The sequence below is a fragment of the Callospermophilus lateralis genome, chromosome 8 (assembly GCF_048772815.1).
Source record: "Callospermophilus lateralis isolate mCalLat2 chromosome 8, mCalLat2.hap1, whole genome shotgun sequence".
NCBI lineage: Eukaryota > Metazoa > Chordata > Mammalia > Rodentia > Sciuridae > Callospermophilus > Callospermophilus lateralis.
The window spans coordinates 30594798-30611169 of record NC_135312.1 but is presented as its reverse complement, the minus strand read 5'-3'; the positions used below and the strand labels follow the sequence as shown (position 1 = coordinate 30611169).

Below are 16372 nucleotides of genomic sequence, written 5' to 3'. Positions count from 1 at the left end.
CCCAGCCCATAATCTCTGCTTTTAAAGCACTAATTTGAAGAAAGATCTCCTCCCCACCTCCACCCCCCCCCCCCACTTTAGTTAATTTTTACTTAACCAGGAATCAGAATCACATTCCCTGTAGAAAAGTGGGATTCCATCTAACCTGTTAATAGAACTAACATACATTTTCCTCCTGGTTTTTGTTTGTTTTTAGTATACCAAAATATATTTGTTTACCCATCCCAGAAGACAGATCTTATTTTGCTGTTCATAACTTCATTTTGTCATAGTGTCCAATGACTTTTCTTTAATATCATTTTTGAAAGTATAGATTTAAAAATTATGATTTCAATTAAATAGGTCTTATCATTATAAGCAAATAGGACTGGTAGCAGCATTTAACAGTAGAAAGCAAAAGTTTTTCCATTGGTGTTTTTGCTAACAACTATAAAAATGAAATCATTTGGTTTGGTTTTATCCTGTCTACATCTTTTCTAACTCTATATTCTTCTACTCCTGTCCCCAAGGTAAAAAGAAGACTCTTTCAAAAGGGAAAAAATGAAGGCCAAACAGAAGCAGGCTCCAGCTTCTGCAAAAACTTGGATTCAGACTGTCCCTGCACAGAAAACGAAGTTCACTTCAGAACACACACTTTCTGCCTTGAAAACCGAAAGAAACTCTGACTTCCTTTTCACATGACCACAGTCCTATGATGGAAATGTACAGAAGAAACTCGAGAGAGGCTAAAAGCAACTCTATTCTCCCTCCCCCCAGACTTTTCCTGTGAAAAGTCAATAATTAAGCAAATTGCTTAACATTTGGTTCCAGTTCCTGCATATCTGGAGTTTAAACACATAATACACCATTAATTTCCATGCTGCAGTTTTTATTTTAAAGAAAGTAACAAGATGTCCTTACACTGACACTGAAAATTCATCCATTCTAGAGCCATGAATCCCCATGTTACACAAGAAAGAAACAGAAGTCTACTGAATTTTTTTTTTTTTTTTTTAAGAAGAAAAGAGATCAAATATTTCTTTGTTTTTCCTTTTGGAAACTTTTATGTATAATTCTTTCTGCCTGTCTACTTTTCTGCAAAAATGAGATGTACAGATTTCAGTTCCCTGCTATGAAAAGTGATGTGGTGGCAATTTTATAAATGTTGCTTTCTGATTTTTATCAGAGTGAGAAAATAATTAAAATAATTATTGATTTGCAAGTAGTAAACTTCATATTTTGATTTCCCCTTCATTTTAGTTTAATATAATTTGCAATAAATGTACATATTGTTTGTTTCATAAAGCATATCACTTTAAAATGGTCTTTACTCCTATGATTATGTTGGAATATTTGGAATTTTAAAGGAGTAAAGACTATCCAGCATTTGGTTTTATAATGTTTGTCACCAGATTTTTATTATTAATGTAAAAAAAAGTCAATTTTTTAAAATAGTTGGACTTTGGCAGCTTTGTAAGGAAAATTGGAGGTGTTAGGATTACTATCAGTTTTCAGCATTGTGCTATTGGGAAATAAGTGTTTTTGTCTGCTGTTCTGGGCTCAGTTTTTATCTTTATTTTAGGGATAAATGTTGCATCAATATATTATGTTTCTTGGCATTGTTCAGCATAGGGAATGTGTGCACTTTTTGTGTACACATAATCATATTTAAGTTTTTTTTGCATAAAATAAATGCTTCTAGATGTCATATGGCAGTCTTTTTTAATCTTTTTATATTATGCTTTATTGTGAATTTTTTACGCAAAAGGGCTAAAGTCATAAACCAAGAACGTGATTAGAGTCAACTCTCCATTATCTATAAAATAGTGACTGGGCTTAGTTTGTGGTAATCATAAACTTACAAATAAAATAATGAAGGCACACTAATTTAGGAGGACTTTGAAATTTGTCCTTTCTATGCTCGTATTTATATTCTGCCCCCTCTGTACACTTAGACTCATCCCCAAAGCCCTAGAAAAATGTGCTTTTTCCTTACACATACCTAGTGTGGGCTGGCAGAAATAAGCAACATTTGCATTATATCTGATCTTAAACTATAGTCTACATAAAATGTAAAACAATAATATTGTCAAAAGAATATATTAAGAATGAAATCTGCTGGTAGTAAATGTCACTAATGTTCTAATAGATAATCAAGAGTTGGCTATCACTGAAAGATGGATAGTTCTTTTCAGTATGCATCTACATACACACATTTAGGTATTAGAAGATGGTTAGGGAACAATGGATTCCAATGATACAAAGTGCATCAAAGTCTCCTAAAAGTGCAGAAAAGTCCTATTCTTTCTTCCTTTTGTCTCTTCATAACCCTTTAGAAAGTATAAAATATTGCCTCCAACATGCTGAAAAAGAATATCTATGCATAAGTATCAGTAAAGTCCCTCAAGCAATCAGGGGGTGTGTTTGAAGTTCTCTTAGTATCAGACAACTTAATTCTTTTTGGTTTTGTTTTGAGGTGCTGAAGATCCAATCAAGAGACTCACACATTCTAGGCAAGTGCTCTAACACTGAGCTACATCCCCAGCCCTGACACCTTGATTCTTAGGAGCTCCAGTTTGGCAGAGGTGGTAGCACATACCTAATCTCAGCAACTGGGGAGACTGAGGCCTGAGGATTACATGTTCAAAGCCAGCCTCAGCAATTCAACAAGACCCTATCCCGAAATGAAAAAGGGCTGGGAGATGTGGCTAAGTGGTTAAGCACTTCTGGGTTCAATCCCTAGGAAAGAGCTCCAATTTGTCACCAATAGGAAGTACATTGATGGTAATCTAGTAAACTGAATGCAGTGCAATTAGTCAAATGCAGTTAAAGAGAAAGAAGGTTCCTAAGTGTGATATTACACAAAATGTAGCCCAGCCATTTGTGTCTATGTATGGCTCTTTAGGCTTCTACAAGAGAACAATTAACTATAGGTATGTAAATGGGCCACCAGGGTTTTGTTAAATGATACAAGTGTCTGGCACTAAGGGAAAGGAGAGTTAAAAAGCTAGGGACTTTAAGGGAATTTGTCAGTTTTCCTTTGAAAAGGAAAATGTAAAATCTCTTAGGAATTTGGTATTCACATCTCAGAGAAATACAACACAAAAGTGCAGACTTATATTTGAAAATTGATGTTAACCCTTTGTGTCTAGTTTGAAGCTTCTTGTATTTGTCTAAAACTACAAGCCAGAATTTTGTATCTCCTTTGATAAAAAGTGTGTATAATATAAAGTAGTTTTGCATATTATTGTGCTGCACATGGGCTGAATTTTTAGAATTTTTTAAAAACTTGAAGCAGAATCTTGTAATTTGTGTAAATGACAAGTGTAAAATCTTACCATAAAATGCTAAAAATATGCACTGTTTCAAATAAAACAAAGAAATGCAGCATTATATAGTAGTGTGGAGCCCTGAATATTCATGTCCACCCAGGTATGTCAAAAGTTAATGAAATGTCTTTGCATTATTTTCCATTTAGGTTCTAGAGTCTGCATAATTTCATAAATCAGATGCCACCTTCATACTTTCTGGCTAGGTACTCCCATCTGGTTTCCAGGAACTGAAGAAGAACATAATGGATGATAAATTGTGATGGACATTTGGAAAAATTAGAACTTGTTCTTTAACCCACGAAAAGTAACTTTCAGTCATACTATCCTATTGCATATCTAGTTAGCACAAATCTTGGATGTGTATATATTGGTTTAATAGCTAGTTCATGGACAGAACAGATTGCATATAATTATCTGGAATAATAGGTTTACAAAATGAGTTAAGAGGAGCCATCATCCCTAGTTTTGTATTTTACCTTTAATGGGTTTATCTTTCACACCCTAATGCTTGGCCCCTTTATAATCCCCCAACCATGAATTCAGCCAACTGCTGGTGGAATATATTGGGGGGCGGGGCTGCACCCACATTGAACATATACAAACTTTTTTCCTTATTCCTAAAACAATACAACATAACAACTTTTCACATAGCATTTACATTGTATTACACATTATGCGGATATGAAGTATAGGGAGGATGGGTGTGAGTCACACACAACTGCTACTTCATTTTATAGAAGAGACTTGAACTTGAACATCTGCATATTTGGGTGTTCCTGGGAGATCCAGAATATATTAGCCCCCCACAGATACCCAGGGATGATCACATTGTCAAGATTTCTTTGTTGGGCTGGGATTGTGGCTCAGAGGTAGAGTGCCTAGCATGCCTAGCACCAGTGGGACCTTGATTCTCAGTACAACATAAAAATAAAGGCATTGTGTTGTGTCCATCTACACTAAAAAAAATTATATATAGGGCTGGGGATGTGGCTCAAGCGGTAGCGCGCTCGCCTGGCATGCGTGCGGCCCGGGTTCGATCCTCAGCACCACATACAGACAAAGATGTTGTGTCCGCCGATAACTAAAAAATAAATATTAAAAAAAATTTTAAAAAAATTATATATATATATATATATATATATATATATATATATATATATATATATATGATTCCTGTTTTCACTTTTCTCACCTCTGTTTTGTTGTTGTTGTTTTTGTTTGGTACTGGGGATTGATCCCAGGGGCTCTTTACCACTGAGCTACATCCTTAATCCTCTTTATTTTTTATTTTGAGACAGGGTCTCACTAAGTTGCTGATGGTCTTGCTAAATTGTTGAGGCCAGCCTCAAATTTGTAATCCTTCTGCCTCAACTTCCTGAGTTGCTGGGATTGCAGGCATGCATCATTGTGCCCAGCTTGTCTTCACTGTTCTCATAGACTGTCAGATAAACCATTCTACAAGCAGCCTGGCATTTCAGAAAGCAGTTTGCAGGCCACCTAGGTGGTAATAGTGGCATCGTTGCTTAGAAGTTTTATAAGCCAGAAACAGTCAAATAATGAGAATGCATGCAGAATCAAACACCTTTCCTGCCTGTAAACCATAGCTCCAAACTTTCACTACCACAAGACTAATAACCTTCACTCCCTTTATTTTGTCTTATTGCAAAATCTAACATGAACATGTACAAGATCTCATTTCTAAGACATTTGGGCCAGGCTGATAATCATGAATTCAGTTTTGGGGATTTCTCAGATCATATTCCCTTATCAATATTTCTGGCTAACTTAAGGAAGGTACCTTTCCCCACATCAATCTCTAGCTACTCTTGTTCTCTACCAAAGACTGTGTCATTCCAAATCTTTTTCATATAAACAGCATTATATCCATAAGGCCAATATCTGTGGAATCCAGTAATCAAAAGAGGTAATAAAATGGCCATTTTCTTTATTTCAGGTGTTTCTGTAATCTGAACAGACAATGCAGGGAAGACTTTAAAAACTAGTGCCTTACAAGGACTAGCATTACACTACAAATACCAGGACACTGGTAGCCAAGATGCTCAAGGCCATACATCCCATATTTTATGTGTGGACTTCAAAGCCCTGATCAATGCTATAGAAATAGAAAAATCCTCACTTTTTCTATATAGAGAAATACAATTCTGATTACTGTTATAAACTAGAAAGTTATAAACTAGAAGTGATAAGGCTGAGCAATCTGCCTGCCTGGGAATGAGGAGCCAGGCCTGATGCAGGAGGCAACTCTCCAGGCTGAGGTCCAGAGGAGGAGATCACAGGATGGGGAAGAGCAAAAAGACAAGCACATGTACAAACTGGTCATCCATGCGTTGAGCACTGCCCTGTTGGACCCCTAGCCCTAGCCCCCAAACTTATCCCCCACCTGACATCCCTTCCCGATGCACAAATTCAGGTGTGTCAATAACTCTGGCTTTCAACAAAACTACAATGTTAGGTGGGGACCCAGCAGCATCTCCAGGTATCACCCATTTTAGTCTGTTCTGAAACATTTTTGCAGTATTGAGGATTTTACCAAGTTGCCGAGGCTGGCCTCAAACTTGGGGCCCTCCTGCCTCAGTCCCCTGAATAGCTGGAGTACAGGTGTGCCTCGTTTATCTTGGGCCTTTTTTATTTTTATTTTTATTAAGAGAGAATTTTTTTAATATTTATTTAAATTTTTTTAGTTACTGGCGGACACAACATCTTTATTTGTATGTAGTACTGAGGATCGAACCCGGGCCGCACGCATGCCAGGCAAGCGCGCTACCGCTTGAGCCACATCTCCAGCCCTTGAGTCTTTTTTAAAAATAATGTTGTTGTATTTTTTAGACCTTTATTTTATTTATTTATATTTATGTGGTGCTGAGGATCAAACCCAGTGCCTCATGCATGCATGGTAAGTGTTCTACCACTGTGCTACAGCCCAGGCCCTTATCTTGAGACTTTTTGAAAACCTATATCTGTCTCCCAAGGAAAGTCCTAAAACCCTACTTTCTCAGAAGGGATTGGTAACTGTCATTTGGTTACACGTGGCCCGTGATGAAATGTACCCTTTAAGAAAACAGTCAGCTTCAGGGATAAGAAGAGCCAGTCCCTTTGCAATTTACCCTTGATCTAAGAGCTGGAATCCTAAAACTACTTTACTCATGAACATTTTATGGAGACTCTTTTTAATGTAACATATAGAATATGCCCAGGGGCTGGGATCTTTGCATTATATTGCCCATTTATCCAGTGAGCCTGCCCATAGAAGATTATAATTATGAGCAGCATAGTGTGTCTTTTTTAGAAGTCATGGCTCATAAGGATATATCAGACAGATTCCCTTTTTCCTCTCTTCACACAAACACAACTAAGAAGTTTATTGATCACAAGGCATCTACCTTACTATGGTAGTCAATCGTGCACCAGCTCCCAAAACTGAGTGGAAAACTTTCAAAAACTTTTTTATAAACTCAAGCCACGTGTGGTGGAAGATACCTATAATCCTAGCAATTGGATGGCTCAGAAAGGAAGATTCTTAGTTCAAGTCCAACCTGGGCAGTTTAGCAAGACTGTAAGCAACTTAGCAATATCCATCTCAAAAAAATAAAAAGAGCCAGTCTGGTGGCCCACGCCTGTAACCCCAGCAGCTCAGGAGGCTAAGGCAGTAGGATGGTGAGTTCAAAGCCAATCTCAGGAACTTAGTGAGATCCCGTCTCTAAATTAAATATTTGAACAGAGCTGGGGATGTTGCCTAGTGATTAGACATCCTTGGATTCAATCCCCAATGCCAAAAAAAAAAATAAAATAAAAAGGACTGGAGATGATGTAACTAACTCAGTGATACAGTCCCCCTGGACTTACTCCCCAGTACCGTAATGGGGGGGGATTATAAACTCAAATATCACATTATTTCCAGTCTCCTAATCCAACCCTTTCATCATAGTGGCAGGGAAGTGTTTGTTGTCCAAGGACCTGACCTTCATTGATATATGATTTCTATCTTACTAATAATTCATTGTTGTTTTTTACAGGGATAGAGGTATTTAAATTTTACAGTTACTATGGAAAGATGAGGAAATTACAAATATTCCACAACAGGTGAGAATAAGAGGAAATTTACTGTGCAAACATATGGCCTTCACTGCTATTTGGCTATGGGAAGGATTCTGAAAGGAGGATCAGATTAGAAAAGTTTCTGCCTGAGGCCACGTGCATTTTAATATCTCTGCTTGTGATTAAATTTCTCCAACAATGGTACCTGAGCAGAGAGGCCCAGAAAGGGCTGGCATCACAACTAAACTCCTTTGGAAAGCTGAGTTGTGAAAGCACACATTGCTCAAATGCAAGAGAACCGTCTGCTCTGTAAATTGAAGTAGGAACCTCATACGGCAGATTGAATGCCTGTGCCCACCAAGTGGCAGCAGCCAGGTGCCCACGGGGGATCCAGAAGGCTACCACTGGCTGTGCTGGAGAAGGGCACATAGGAGGCCTCACCCCTGTTCTGTGAACTCAGAAGGGAAATCAAGGGAAGCCCAACTGGGGAGCTCTAGAGATAAGTGCCCCACAAGAGAGGATGCAAACCTGGCACCAAGTCTTCCTCAGTGTTGAAACTGGTTGTGAAAAGCCAAAATATGTTTCTCTTTGGGATTTTTTTTTTCCTGCAACACTGGTACCCAGGGGCGTACTACCACTGATCTACACCCCAAGCCCTTTCCATTTTGAGACAGGGTATCCCTACATTGCCCAGAGTGAGCTCAAACTTGGAATCCTGCCTCAGCCTCATCACCAGGATTAGACATGAGCCTCCACTCCTAGGAATTTAAATTTAGTGCCTGGCATGGCAACAGGCCCCTGTAGTTAGTCCCAGCAATTTGGGAGCTGAAATGAAGGGTAATTTAAACCCAAGAGTATGAAGCCTGCCTGAGCAACATAGTGAGACAACCTCCCAAGAAAAGGAGAAAAAGCAAATATTCTCCCAACTGTGATTTGTAATTAGTTGGGTTTCTTGTTTTTGTTTGTAGTTTTAGGATAAATCTAGGACTTCATACATGAAAGCAAGTAGTCTACCACTAAGCCACACCCAAGCCCTTTTTAAATTTTATGACAGTGTCTTAGAAGTTGCTCAGGCTACCCTTGAACTTGGGATCCCCCTGCCTCAGCCTCCTGAGTCACTAGGATTCCAGGCAAACTCCATTGGCCCACCTCAGTTCCCTTTGTAACAACCAAACTGCTCCTAGTTTTAGCTCCGCACCCTCTACCTTTTACAGAAGCTGTTAATCCTGCCATTTGATCAATCCTGCTTAGAGAGCTGCAACTATTGCCCACAGAAAGTAACTAGCTCCAACCTGCTCCATCTTTCTTAATGACACTGATGCTACTCCTCCTCAATCCCATTTCCTCTGCTCCTCTTTATTTATTTCTCCAACACAGATCTAATTCAATTCACTTGACATTGAGTGCCTATTATATGCCATGAAAGTAAATTTACAATAAGTAAATTTACAATAAGCTGAGAACTAACAAAAACCAAAGGTAGAATATACAGAAGTACCAGAACACCTCAGTCCTGTGGGAGATTTGGGAAAGTTCACGGACACAGTAGCATTTGGAAGTGGATTTGAAGGATAAGATTTCAGTGTATAAGGGCTGGGGCTGTAGCTCAGTGGTCAAGCACTTGCCTAGCATGCCCAAGGCCCTGTGTTCCAGGTCACCACCACAAAAACAAACAAAAAACACAAAAAGAGGGGGCTGGGGATGTGGCTCAGCTGTAGAGCACTTGCCTAGCACAGGGAGGCCCCTGGGAGAGGCGCTGGGTTCGCTCCTCCGCACCACATAAAAATAAATAAGTAAAATAAAAAATAAAGGTATTGAATACAACAACAACTAAAAAAAAAAAAACACAAAAAGAAACAAGATTTCAACTTATAAAATGAAAGATAATCATATTCCAAAAGGAGAAACAATTTTAAATGCATAGAGGCAGGACACACAATGCATAGAGAAGCACTGCAATACAAAGAAAATGGAAGAGCCTTTGATATAAACTTTTCTAAAAGGAATGAACAGTAGGCTGGGGCTGGGGCTGGGGCTCAGTGGTAAAGCGCTTGCCTTGCTCATGTGAGGCCCTGGGTTCGATCCCCAGCCCACATAAAAATAAATAAGTAAATAAAATAAAGATATTGTGTCCATCTACAATAAAAAAAATAGCAGTTAAATAAACAAAAGCTTGTGATGAAAGTCTTTAGCCAATGTTTTCCAGTCCTTGTATGTACTTGAGAAATGAGCTTTCTTAACTGTTTCTTCAGATAGTTGCTATATGAATAAATAAATGTGTATAAATTTGTAAATTAAGAAATAGTATTCAAAAATATACACACATACAGAGTACATCTACAATCTGCTTTGAGCAATGAAAATTTAGCATTTTCAAAGCCAGCCTTAGCAATTTAGTGAGGCACTAAGCAACTAGCCAGACCCTATCTCTAAATATACAAAATAGGGCTGGAGATGTGGTTCAGTGGTTGAGTGCCCCTGAGTTCAATCCCCAGTACAAAAAAAAAGCCCTAACCCCCTTCATCTTCAATACAAATTTATTGTTACATTTGGTTAAATCTATTATCAGTATTTGCTGCCTTGCAATGGTTGTTTGTGAAGAGACTGTTCTGGTTTTTTGTTGGTTGGATTGTGTTTTATTTCCAGTGCCAGTCCTCACATGTGCTAGGCAACCTCTCTACCAGTGGGGTACACCCCTGCCCAAAAGTCTTCACTTGAGAGGCCCTATAAAATACTAAAGAAGCCAGGCATAGTGGCACACCAGGGCCTTGGGGTGTGGAGGCAGAAAGATTCCAAGTTCAAAGCCAGCCTCAGCAATTCAGCAAGACCCTGTTTCAAATAAAAAATAAAAAAGTCTGGAGATGTGGCTCAGTGGTTAGGTGACCCCCACGTTCAATCCTGGTACAACAAAAAATAAATGTATATTTTTTAAAAAGCTGTTCTTTTTTGTACTATCATTCTCTCTCTTATACTGCTCTCCTTAGATTTACTGTTTGACTTATTCTTTTGTGTGTGGAAGGAGCAGGGTACTGGGCCTTGAACCCAGGGACTGGTTCATAGAACACAAGCACTCTATTACTTAGCCTCATCCCCCTTTTCATTTTGAGATAGGGTCTCACTAAATTGCCACAGCTGACCTCGAACTTCTGACCCTTCTGCTTCAGCTTCCTAAGCATCTGGGGTTAACAGGCATGTGCCACTGTGCCTGGCTCTGCACAGCACATTGACACACATACCCTCATTTCATTCTTCAAAGGCACTTTCAAACAACCAGCTTGTATTGCTCTTTGTATTCATTGATTTAAAACATGCCTAGTGGGGCTGGGGCTGGGGCTGAGTGGCAGAGCGCTTGCCTAGCACTTGTGAGGCACCGGGTTGGATACTCAGTACTACATACAAATAAAGGTTAAAAAAATGTGTAGTTTCTTAAGGTACTTAAGTACTTAGCTTTCTTATGTAGTCTACTCCCACTTTCCCACTTTGTCTTAATATTTGGTAAGTATCATAAAAATAGTTTATAACTATACAGTTACTGGTTACCAAAAAGAATACTTCAATTTTTTTTTACATATTTTTTTCCTAGAATGAATAATTACATCTCTATTTGATTAACTTTCTATAGTTCTACTGTTGCAATTGTCTCCTTTCATCCATTAATCCCAACATAATTTCATCCATGATAAAGAGACCTGATGATCTGTTGCTTCCTTGGTTCTGTTGCTCTTATCCTCTTGCTTGTCTCTGGAGGCTCCCTACTGCAAAGCTGGAATTCAGAATTCTCTTCACTTATCCACGAAATGACCAGCTCTTGTATTGTTTCCCATATTTCTTTCTTTCTTTTTGGTATGGTAATTGAACCCAGGAGGAGGTCTTCACCCCTGAGCTACATTCCAAGTCCTTTTATTTATTTATTTGTTTGTTTGTTTTTAAGGCAGAGTCTGGAACTTGTGGTCCTCCAGCCTCAGCCTCCCAAGTTGCTGGGAGAACAAGCATGTGCCACCATGCCCAGCTCCAAGTTTCTACTACATGCTTGCTCCTTCACTTTGGTGGTCTATGTGGAGATGTTTCCTGAGAGAATGTTAATGGAATACAAAATTTAAGACCTTGAACATCTGAAAATGTCTTTATTCACCATTGATACCCTTAACTGGGAGTGGAATTCCTGGTTAGAAATGTTTTTCAGTAAAAGTAGAAGTCATCACTTGATTATCACATAGCTTCCCAATAGGACTTTACCAATTCATTTAGTTTCCCCAACTCCAAGCAGCTAATAGTTCTTCTAATTTGTACTAAGTGTTGAACAAAACAGCCCTCACAGGCGAAGGGTACAGCTGTGTGTTGGAGTGCTTGCCTAGCATGTGTGAGGCCCTCTGTTCAATTCCTAGAACCACCAAAGCAGGGAAAAATCCCTTACTATGGATCCTTTATATTTTTTCAGAGCTAGGGATTGAACCCATGGACATATCCATGCTGGGCACATGCTCTAACCCCGAGTCACATGGCCAGCCAACTATGGGTCGTTTTACACACATCGTACGGCACATGAAAGGGTCTCTAAAAGTAAAGAGTGTCTTTCAGTTCTTGGGCATTTGAAGTATGTATGTTTGATACTTTGCTTCATTCTATTTCCTTCAAGAAATCTCATCAGTCAGGCCAGGCATGTTGGTGCACACCTGCAGCCCTAGCGACTCGACTCGTGAGGGTGAAATGGAGGATCACAAGTTTGAAACAGGTCTGGGAAACCTAACAAGATATTGTCTCAAAAAACAAGATCTAGGAATGTAGGTCAGCGGTAAAGCACCCCTGGGTTCAAACCCTAATAGCTCAAACAAACAATTCATTTCTATCAGTCAGATGGTAGACCTTCTGAAGAGGTTCTCTAATTAATCTCTTTCTCTCCCCTCTTCCTCTCTCCCTCCTCTTCCTTCCTTTCTTTCTCTGTCCCATTCCTTTCAGTAATAGGGATTGAGTCCAAAGCCATAAGCAAGCACTGTACCACTGAGTACATCCTCAACTCTTCAAATTTCCTTTAAAAAATTTTTTCCCACCATTTCTACTGGCATATAAGACACATGAGCTGGGTGTTGTGGCTCAGTGGTAGAGTGCTTGCCTAGTAGTTGTGAGGCACTGGGTTCAATTCACAGCATCTTATAAAAATAAATCAACAGAATAAAGGTATTGTGTCCATCTACAACTAAACAAACAAACAAAAAACCTGAAATCAGATGCAGATGCACAGCCTGGCATGGTGATACATGCTTGTATCCCAGTGGCTAGGGAGGCCGAAACAACACATCGGGTTCTTCTTTCTTTTTGTGGGGTTACTAGGGATTGAACTCAGGAGCCACCTGAACTCAACCACTGAGCTACATCCCAGTCCTATTTTATATTTTATTTAGAGACAGGGTCTCACGGAGTTGCTTAGCACCTCACTTTTGTGGAGGTTGGCTTTGAACTTGTGAACCTCCTGCCTCAGCCTCCAGAGCGGCTGGGATTACAGGCATGCACCACCATGACTGGCTTGGCTATTCTATTCTTCAAATTTGAAATCTTTTAACTGTCTTCTAATTTGAACTATAATATTCAACTTACAAAATATCATTTTTAAGTATTCTGTTTTTTTTTCATGGATATCATCTTTGTTAATAGTTACATTTTCAGATTGTCTTCTCCCTTGTCATTATCAGTGAGGCAATCATCAACAATCTGGTGATTCTTTTGTTTACTTAGTTGTTTTTTGATGCTGGGGATCAAACCTTGGGCCTTGTGCACACTAGGCAAATATTCTACTGCTACACTTCACCCCCAGCTGAGTCTTAAATTTGTTCATTTTTTTCAAGTTCACTCAGATGAACTTGACTTTCTCAATGAAAATCTCTGAATTAATCCCTTTTCCTTGGGTCCACATCTCTAGGAAAGAATTTCTCTTTCTTTTCCAACAGACTTACCTGTCAGCATTTTAGAAACTAGGACTCTACCACACAGTACAGTACTTTAGTTGATTTTCATTTTCAGTCTCTGACTGGTATCTGTTTGAAGATTTATTGTTTCACATTCTTACTCCCACTCCAGTCTAACACCACATCATCACTTCTGTAGGGCCTGGTATTCCAATTTCTAGGTTAGAGTACAAGAAGCAAATTAACATGCTTCCGATCGGTATGCTCTCTGTAAACAATTAGGTTTGAACTTCCTCTACTGTTCCAAACCACTTTCAGCTCTAGCCTTCTATTCTATCCTTTCCAATTTATAAAAGTTTTGACATCTTGTTTTCTCATTCTCTGTACCTAGACATTTCAGTGGAGTCTATTTGAAGACAGCTAGCATTAAAGCACCTGGGGTGTCTACCATGTTTTATCCTAAGTCCATGCAGCTCAATTTGTTGTTGTTGTTGTTTTTGCTTTTGTTTTAGGTACTGAGAATTTAACTCAGGGATACTCAACCACATGAGTCACATGAGCCACATGATGAGCCACATCCCTAGCCCTGTTTGTATTTTATTTAAAAACAGGGTCTCATTGGTTTGCTTAGTGCCTTGCTTTTGCTGAGGCTGGCTTTGAACTCGTGATCCTCCTGCCTCAGCTTCCCAAGCTGCTGGGATTATAGGTGTGCACCACCACACCCAGCAATGCAGCTCAATTTGTAAGAGGAAAATTAGAAACAATGTACACATCAGATTAATAGATATTTAAAATACTGCAGCTCAACTCAACATATATAACCATTTAAGTATTTCCGTAAAGAGCCGGGCAGGGGCTGGGACTGTAGTTCAGTGGTAGACTGCTTAGCACAGGTAAGGCCCTGGGTTCAATCCTTACCACCACATAAAATAAATAAATAAATAAATGTTAAATCTCAAAATAAATACATACATAAATAAAAAAGCTGGATGTGTTGGTGCATATCTGTGATCTCAGAGTAGTGAGCCTGAGGGCAGGAGGATCCCAAATTCAAGGCCAGCATCAGCAATTTAGTGAGACCCTATCTTAAAATCAAAAACTAAAAAGGAAGGCAGGGCTGGGGATGTAACTCAATGGTAGAACATCCTTGGGTTCAATCCCTAATACTGAAAAACAAAAACAAACCCTGCAATCATGTTTTAAAAAATGAATATCAGTTGGGCTGGGATTGTAGATCAGCGGTAGAGCGGGACCCAGGTTTGATTCTCAGCACCACCTAAAAATAAAGGCATTGTGTTGTGTTCACCTACAAAAAGAAAAAAAAAAAATTCTCTCTTAAAAAAAAATATCAGTAAATATACAATATCAGTTCAATTTTATTGAGCTAAAAACAGTACATAAAAGGGGAGAATACTCCAAAATATTAAGTAAATTTTAGGAGGTATATTTGTTTGTTAGCACTGGGTGTTGATTTCAGGGACACTTGACCACTGAGTTACATCCCCAACCTTTTTGAGGTAGTGTTTCCCCTCAGTTGCTTAGGATCTAAATTGCTGGGATTACAGGTGTGTGCCATTATGCCCACTTAGAGCTTATTTTTTAAGTCTAAGTTTCCTGAAGTGAACATGTTATTACTAAAATTGCTTGGAAAAATAAAACAAGACTGAAAACTGTTAAATTTTTGGCCTCAACAATGCCAGCTGTCCTGGTCTGCTTTGTAACAAAATATTGGGCTGGGGGATTCTCTATAAGGAAAGGAAATTTATTTAGCTCACAAATCTGCTGCCTGGACAGAGTATACTGCTGGATTCTGGCAAGAGCACCCCTGGCTACATCATAACGAGCCAGAAGGCAAACCATCCTGTGCAGAAGAGACCAAGTGCATGGGGTAACTTCCATATAAGACCCTGCCCCCTTCTCACCAGAGCTAGCCAGGTCTTGCTAGAACCATATTAATCCTTTCAGAGGCTCATGACTCCAATATCTAAATATATTAAGGGGGTGGGGGGAATGTAGCCTTGACCTAGCATGTGAGAGGGTCCCCAACATCACAAAATCAAAAAGATCTAAACATCCCTTAAAGGCACCACCACCACTTCATTATCCCTACACTGAGACAAAGCTTCCAATACATGAACTTTTTAGGGACAACCATATCCAAACCACAATACCAATCACATTACCTCTGGGCAAGTGAGTGCCATATATATTTTTTTAATCTGTAATTTTAAGGATTTTCAGCTCAATTTTAGTACCAACTTGGAGGCCAAGCCCAAATTTTTAAGAGTTAAAGATAAGAAAGTTATAAAGAAGCAATATTTTCCAAATGTTGTAGGTAACTGAGAGAAGAAAATCCAAGCATATTTAACAGAAATTAGTATTGGAGAAAGAACTGCTACATGAAGGAAAAAACACCTAAAATCAATGGAAAGTCTTGAGTATAAAGTGTAGCCCTTAATTTAAAAAAAATCATTAAAATGAAGATTTTAATCCTCTGAATCAAGTTGAGTTAGATACAGGATATAAGACTGGCAACTTTAATCAATCAAACTTTAATAATAATAATAATAATTCTTAACAGGGGCTGGGATTGTGGCTCAGCAGTAGAGCGCTCGCCTAGCACAGGTGGGATCTGGGTTCAATCCTCAGCACCACATAAAAATAAAGGCATTGTATTGTGTATATCTACACCAAAAAATAAATAGGCCTTTTCTATCTTTTCCATCTAGCCCACAACAGGTTCACAGCCCAGCTTTTATCACACTTGTCTTTTATTCATTTCAATCACTCAGCCACATAATTGCTACTCAAATCTAGATATCATAATCCCCTTGTTCCAATTACTCATTTTCCTTTACCTCAATTCCAAAGTTCCCTTCCATGTGTAGATAGCCCTCAACCCCACACTTTCTCTAAAGCCACTGTACTCCCAATGCTTTTGTGCTTGTCAATAGCCTTCCCTCAACCCTGATTCCCATTACTGAGTGAAGATGAAGCCTCGGGATGAACACAGGAGTGAAGACATAATAAGTATATCCGATGGACAGAAATGTAATAAACTTGGCTACAAAGGAAGCACAGAATTAATTAATGAGGAGTAGGTCT

General features: G+C 38.9%; 1 protein-coding gene across 4 annotated transcripts in view; it reads left to right on the top strand.

Moving 5' to 3' along the window:
- Pds5a (PDS5 cohesin associated factor A) overlaps window positions 1-3350 on the top strand; it is a 143396-nt gene extending 140046 nt beyond the window's left edge. For all 4 annotated transcript variants that reach the window (XM_076863804.2, XM_076863801.2, XM_076863803.2 and 1 more), the window contains exon 33: window positions 510-3350. In XM_076863804.2, coding sequence (XP_076719919.1) covers window positions 510-513 — 4 coding nt within the window. In that variant the 3' untranslated portion in view covers window positions 514-3350. The remainder of the gene's footprint in view (window positions 1-509) is intronic.
- Window positions 3351-16372: the final 13022 nt, after the last annotated feature.